This window comes from Sinocyclocheilus grahami, unplaced genomic scaffold, assembly GCF_001515645.1.
Source record: "Sinocyclocheilus grahami isolate Dianchi unplaced genomic scaffold, SAMN03320097.WGS_v1.1 scaffold999.1, whole genome shotgun sequence".
NCBI classification, from domain to species: Eukaryota; Metazoa; Chordata; class Actinopteri; order Cypriniformes; family Cyprinidae; genus Sinocyclocheilus; species Sinocyclocheilus grahami.
The window spans coordinates 457,993-465,788 of NW_015506178.1; the positions used below are offsets into that span (position 1 = coordinate 457,993).

The 7,796-nt window shown below is 35.4% G+C and overlaps 1 protein-coding gene across 1 annotated transcript in view; it reads left to right on the top strand.

Moving 5' to 3' along the window:
* The window catches only part of LOC107565391 (probable E3 ubiquitin-protein ligase HERC1), an 85,822-nt gene that overhangs the window by 44,118 nt on the left and 33,908 nt on the right, over window positions 1-7,796 (top strand). Inside the window, exons 26-31 of the mRNA XM_016250615.1 lie at window positions 14-273; window positions 383-487; window positions 591-758; window positions 841-1,080; window positions 2,150-2,233; window positions 2,340-2,556. Coding sequence (XP_016106101.1) covers window positions 14-273; window positions 383-487; window positions 591-758; window positions 841-1,080; window positions 2,150-2,233; window positions 2,340-2,556 — 1,074 coding nt within the window. The remainder of the gene's footprint in view (window positions 1-13; window positions 274-382; window positions 488-590; window positions 759-840; window positions 1,081-2,149; window positions 2,234-2,339; window positions 2,557-7,796) is intronic.

A 7,796-nucleotide genomic window follows, 5' to 3' on the forward strand; every position in this document is an offset into this window, starting at 1 on the left:
ATTTTTATTTTAGGTGCAGATGAAGTTCGTAGCAGCAGGGTTGTGGAGTCCCAGCTTGCTGACTTTCTAGTCTTCCTAAGACGCATTTTGTCTCTAAGGGTCGCCAAAAGAGTCTCCGCGTTTGTCAAGTGGATTGATCCACTGATGACGATTATCTTGTACAAATGCAACTCTGGAAATCCACGCTTTCACAACCTGCGGACGAAACTGCTGGCCTTCCATATTCTAGAAACTCTTCTCCCTGTCTGTTCAGACCCTGTTGTCATGAAACAGGTGAGAAAATAAGTGGTTTTTTTTTTGTTTTGTTTTTATCAATGCTGTGCACTTGACACTAAATGATGGATTCTGACTTAAGAGTTTATCATGTTATTTTTGTTTTCAGATTGTTGATCAATTATTTAGCCTTTTGTCCACATACATGTGGGAGGAACCTCTGGCCCTGAGGAAAAACTTAGAAAAAGAGAGAACTTTGGAGAACTCAAATAGGGTATTTAAACACACCTCTTGTCTGTTCATTGTACAAATTTTACCCTATCGTATTTGTGTCCATGCATTTTAGATTGTTTTATATGTGCTTGTGTGTCCCCCAGGACAACAGAAGTGAAGATGAATGTATTCCTATTGGTGATTTCTCTTTCGACCCTCATAAACTGATCTGTTGTTCTCTGGAGAGCGGGAATGTACTCTCTCATGGATCGGGGGGAAAAGGGTACGGTTTGGCCACCACTGCCATCACATCTGGATGTTTCATCTGGAAGGTAACAATAGAAAATACAGTCACTGGTGTCCCTTGTCTTTTATAGGGTCTGAATTCTAAAGTTTTTTGTCTCCATCTCTTAGTTTTATATCACTAAGGAGAATAGAGGAAATGAAGGGACATGTATTGGAGTGTCCCGATGGCCCATCCGGGACTACAACCATCGCACCACCACAGACATGTGGCTGTACCGGGCCTACAGCGGTAGCCTGTATCATGGAGGAGAGTTGGGCCGAGCTCTGCCCTCCTTCACCCAGGGCGACACCATCACCTGCATCCTAGACATGGAGGCCAGAACAATCTCTTTCGCCAAAAACAACAGGGTCAGTGTGTTTATGACCTTAGTTTGAATTATTTTCCTGTTACACCTACTGGTTTTAATTTGGTTCTGTGAATGATTTTGATTTTATTTGATTTTATTTGATGTTGGCAAAGTGATTCCTATTTTAGGCTGACACATTTAATGCAACAAATTCATAGTTTATTTCTGTGATTTGTCTATTTTAAATGTGCCTATATCCCTATAACTGTATTTCATAGACAAAGTTACTTTAGACTTCATATAAAAATTATGATATTGGAGGAAAAAAAATATTATAACATTGCAGTAAGCAGTCATGTGGTTTACAGGCGAGCAGAGTTTTGGACATCATAGATCACATGCTTTTGACAGATATTAATTAATCTCCAATACAATGCTGAAAACCACGTGACTGCTTACTCCAGTATATTATGTTGTTGTTTTTCTCCAATATCATAATTTTATATGAATCCCAAATCAACTTTGTCTATGAAATATAGTTATAGGGATATAGGAACATTTAAAATAGACAATTGACCTATGATTTTTTTTTATTAATGTGAAATGTTTTTTTTTGTTTTTTTTTAAACAAGCTTTGGAGCTTTTGTTTTGAACATAATATTACTAATTTAAGGTACAATAATATATGGATTATAATTACTGTCAAAAAGTATTGATTTATAAGCTAGTAGAACATTTAAAGTTGGAATTAAATCCAAATTAAAAGAGTATGATAGATTTAATAGACTTTTTAATGTGTGCAGTGCTTCTGTGCGCATTATTTTGAAGGAAAAAGGTTTTTCTTGTAAAAACCTAAAAAAAAGTGTGTATGTGTGTGTATATATATATATATGTATTTCTTGCTGAATATTCTGTATAAAATATAATTATGAAGTTGTGCACAATGCGACAATGTGAAATGCATTGCAAACAAAATTTTAGAAAATATAATAGGTTAAATTCAAGCTCTATTCACATGGAAAATAATTTTCAAAAAATAAAATAATAATGCAAAAACAGGAATGAACCTAAAATAGAAATATATGGGGTAAGCTGAAATATGTGTTTAAGTTGTTTTTATGTATGTGTAGGAGCCCAAGCTAGCGTTTGAAGGAGTGGATGCCACAGAGCTCTACCCCTGTGTTCTTTTCTACAGCAGCAACCCAGGAGAAAAGGTCAGCCTCTTAAACCTCTACACCACTTTTGTTTGTTAAATTTTAACTTTATAATTGTATAATATATTATATTTCAAAACCCTCCTGTTCTTCGACTGGCATGTAGGTGGCGCTATGTGACCTGCAGATGCGTGGCATTCCTAGCAATCTTCTGCCAGGGGAGCCCTTGTGCAGCCCAAGGGCCACAGTTCTGCTGGAATCCACCATTCAGCTGCTAAGACAACTGTACGTGAACGATGACTGGGTTCAACATATCAACCAGCACATGCTGAACAAACTACAGCTCATCAACCCTCTCATGAGAGAGGGACAAGGCAAGATAGGTCAGTTAACTTAACTGAGGTCTGCTAAAATATACATATTATATGTGACCCTGGAGCACAAAACCAGTCTTAAGTCGCTGGGGTATATTTGTAGCAATAGCCAAAAATACATTGTATGGGTCAAAATTATTGAATTTTCTTTTATGCCAAAAATCATTAGGATATTAAGTTCCATGAAGATATTTTGTGAATTTCCTAGCATAAATATATCAAAACTTAATTTTTGATTAGTATTATGCATTGCTATGAATTTCATTTGGACAACTTTAAAGGCGATTTTCTCAATAATTTTTTGCACCCCCAGTTTCCAGATTTTCAAATAGTTGTATCTCGGCCAAATATTGCCCTATCCTAACAAACCATACATCAATGGAAAGCTTATTCAGCTTTCAGATGCTATATAAATCTAAATTTCAAAAAATTATGACTGGTTTTGTGGTCCAGGGTCACATTTTATTTAACTATATTTTACATTAGATACATTTAACCGATTAAACAGTAAAGTTGCGTTTCTTCAGAATCCAGCTCCGCTCTATGATTTGGCCATGTTGGCTCTGGATTCAGAGGAGAGTGGATGGACGGAGGAGGACGGTCCAAAAGAAGGACTGGCCCAGTATATCGTGGATTTTCTGAAGCAGAAAGCAGTAATGCTGGAAGAGTACTTTTCTCTGGAAATAGATGAAGTGAGTGACACATACTAAACTTACATCAGTATAACTGATTTACAATAAGCTCAAAATGCTTTTTATTTGACCTCAGGTTGTTCCTAGATATAAATGCTAAAATCCTCTTTATATAACCATGGTTAAACAAATCACTTGGACTATTGTTTTTACAAAACAGAAGCATTTCCTTACAGGAAGGGAACCTGACTGGTCTGCCAATGCTGCTTGATAATTACACTCCTGCTATGGAGGGACTTCCCATGTTCATTCTGCGTTTAGCCACAGAGGTCAGCATTTCACTGAATTGTAGTTTATTGGCTTTTGTATATAGTGGGCATGAGTTCAAACAAAATCCAGATGCAACTAAATGACTGATGGATGATGCAGGTGAACTGGGATCGAGAGAAGGAGTGTTTTCATGACTTCGGCATAGAATGCAGTCACTTCTATTCCATAAGGAAACAATACACACTGGAGCCGGATGCAGAAGAGCCACAGGTAGTTCAAATGCTACACACAAAAATCAGACAATTTTGGGTAGCAAATATATATTGCACAGACTGCAGAAAAATATAACCGTATACTTCTCTGAACATGATGCATTCAGCTGTTTTGTGGTTTGTCAATGATCTTTGATTAGTAGGAAAATCAACTGAAACCCAAGAGTTTATGAATTTCATTTGGACAACTTTAAAGGCGATTTTCTCAATAATTTTTTGCACCCCCAGTTTCCAGATTTTCAAATAGTTGTATCTCGGCCAAATATTGCCCTATCCTAACAAACCATACATCAATGGAAAGCTTATTCAGCTTTCAGATGCTATATAAATCTAAATTTCAAAAAATTATGACTGGTTTTGTGGTCCAGGGTCACATATATAGTCTATATATTTGTGTGGCATCATTGCAATGAATCATTTTGGAAATGTTTTAGACCTTGCAGGGCTCGACAGTGCGACCATTTCAGTCGCATTTGCGACTGAAAACTACTGCGTGCGACTATGAAATTTATTTTAGGAGCCCCAGTGCGACTGACCCAATCATCATCATACTTGTGATTGCGCTCAGGGAAGCTTCAAAGCTTTCTACGTGTTTTTGCAGCGTCGAGTAATGTATCAGACATATCTCACCAATCCTTCATAAGCAAAGTGTAGACAGGGTGTAAATAAGAGATTCATCACACAGTGTAGAGAGCTTCGTTGATTATAAATGTGAGCTCGCGATGAACTAAGATGATGAGTGACAGCTTTGAATGATTTTTAAGGGAGTTTGTAAATGTGATAACTGATTTAATACAATACAATTCAATAAACAAGAAGTTAATTTTAAGTTACTTACATTGTCTGACTATAACACTATTGTCTGATTTTGCTCTATTTCGTTGTATTTCGAAATATTTCGAAAATAGTTTAAAAACAAAGTCACAGCTCAGCCGCTGCGCATCTCCATTCAAACACAGCGGTGTTTCGTTTATGAACGAACAGTTTTTTTAAACGAATCTAGTGAGTAAGTGATTCATGATTACCCATTCATAAAGACAGTCACTCTTGAATGAATAAGCCGTTCGAATGAATCAATTGAATGAATGATTCAGTGATAAAAATCAGTGACTTGCCGCCACCTGCTGGCAGTTTTAGTTTCATTTTTAAAGTATCTTTTCAGTTATTTAAATCATTTAATATTTCTATATTCAAAATTTTATATTTAAAACATTAATATCATCATGGATTTATGGATTTAATTGCACTCATCCTAACAAACCATACATCAATGGAAAGCTTATTCAGCTTTCAGATGCTATATAAATCTAAATTTCAAAAAATTATGACTGGTTTTGTGGTCCAGGGTCACATATATAGTCTATATATTTGTGTGGCATCATTGCAATGAATCATTTTGGAAATGTTTTAGACCTTGCAGGGCTCGACAGTGCGACCATTTCAGTCGCATTTGCGACTGAAAACTACTGCGTGCGACTATGAAATTTATTTTAGGAGCCCCAGTGCGACTGACCCAATCATCATCATACTTGTGATTGCGCTCAGGGAAGCTTCAAAGCTTTCTACGTGTTTTTGCAGCGTCGAGTAATGTATCAGACATATCTCACCAATCCTTCATAAGCAAAGTGTAGACAGGGTGTAAATAAGAGATTCATCACACAGTGTAGAGAGCTTCGTTGATTATAAATGTGAGCTCGCGATGAACTAAGATGATGAGTGACAGCTTTGAATGATTTTTAAGGGAGTTTGTAAATGTGATAACTGATTTAATACAATACAATTCAATAAACAAGAAGTTAATTTTAAGTTACTTACATTGTCTGACTATAACACTATTGTCTGATGTTGCTCTATTTCGTTGTATTTCGAAATATTTCGAAAATAGTTTAAAAACAAAGTCACAGCTCAGCCGCTGCGCATCTCCATTCAAACACAGCGGTGTTTCGTTTATGAACGTATGAACGAATTAAACGAATCTAGTGAGTCAGTGATTCATGATTACCCATTCATAAAGACAGTCGCTCTTGAATGAATCAATGAATCAGATGAATCAATTGAATGAATGATTCAGTGATAAAAATCAGTGACTTGCCGCCACCTGCTGGCAGTTTTAGTTTCATTTTTAAAGTATCTTTTCAGTTATTTAAATCATTTAATATTTCTATATTCAAAATTTTATATTTAAAACATTAATATCATCATGGATTTAATTGCACTCATTCCACTTCTGAACCTCATTAAATGTCTGAAAGTACATCAAACAACACTTTTGTGTTCTTCTGTGCCACCTCTACAAATTATTTTTGTTAATACTGATTTCATTTGATTTTTAACTTGTTTCTTATTCTACTCTTATTCTGTTGTTAAGCTTATAAAATATAATTTAAGAATTTGACAAAAGATGACATACTTTTAATAAAGTTAGAGGAGTCAAATATTACCTCGTAATGGGAAGGCTACTTTTTGATAACATTTTGGATTATTGATTAGAAGGTGCTCCTAAAATTTTGAACGTGCTCCTAAATTTTTTAAGAGAAAAGAAAGAAAGCAAGCGTCGAGCCCTGTACAGATTTGGTGCAACATGTGAGTGAGCAAATAATGACAGAATTATACTCTAACTGGACACCTGTTTGTACACATGTTCATGTACACCCCCTACCCATCTAACTGGGCATCTGTTTGTACATCTGTTTATCCACCCCACCGATCCAAAGGAATTTTTGACCATTCTCTTATTGTTTGGGAATGTGTTTTTGAAGCGGGGGCATTGAAACTGTTCAAAAACTATGTGGTTTAAACTTTAAAATTGTGAAACGTTGTATCGGTTACATACATTTGAAGAAAAACATGTAGCGTATACAATATGAGCAATTAATGACTGTGTTTTCCAGAAAACAGTAAAAACAAGTCAAGACGAGCATTTTCTTGTTAAACGATTTTAGGAAAGGGTGAAACCACTAAAATAATTTTACAAAAAACTGTAAAATATCTAAAACAAACAAAAAAAATGTATCAGACACGTTCAATAAACAATACTGTCATGTAACACTTGGGAAGGAGTGAGGAGACGCAGGAAAATTCTTCAAATATGGAATTTAATCATCGACGGGCAAACACAGGAACTATGAAGACATTTAAACACAAGGGGAACTTCAGAAACACATGGATTGACGTTTAACAGCAGACAAAGAAACTAGGATTGGGAACACTATTTAAACACATGACTTGATGAGGGGAAGACCTGGAACTAATGACACAATGAACATTGAAAACACCTGCGAACAATACAAACTAAACGGGGACAGGAACTTGGACCAGAACGTCTTGAAATTGTGTAGTTTTGAAAAAAAAAAAAAAGGGTAGCTTTTATGATAAGAAATATGATTTATGGATTTAATTGCACTCATTCCACTTCTGAACCTCATTAAATGTCTGAAAGTACATCAAACAACACGTTTGTGTTCTTCTGTGCCACCTCTACAAATTATTTTTGTTAATACTGATTTCATTTGATTTTTAACTTGTTTCTTATTCTACTCTTATTCTGTTGTTAAGCTTATAAAATATAATTTAAGAATTTGACAAAAGATGACATACTTTTAATAAAGTTAGAGGAGTCAAATATTACCTCGTAATGGGAAGGCTACTTTTTGATAACATTTTGGATTATTGATTAGAAGGTGCTCCTAAAATTTTGAACGTGCTCCTAAATTTTTTAAGTTAGGAGCACAAGTGCTCCTAAAAAGAAAAGTAAGCGTCGAGCCCTGCCTTGTCTGTTAGCTTTACTATGCTATAGAAACGCTACAATAGATAAAAGCTAGAAATAAAAACTAGGTGTTTAAAGGGCTCATATGATGCTGCTAAAAAGAACATTATTTTGTGTATTTGCTGTAATGAAATGTGTTTATGCGGTTTAAGGTTTAAAAAACACATTATTTTCCACATACTGTACCTTATTGTTTCTCCTCTATGCCCCGCCTTTCTGAAACGCATAGATTTTTACAAAGCTCATCGGTCTGAAAAGCGAGGTGTGCTCTGATTGGCCGAATTCCTCAAGCGTGTGACGGAAATGTTA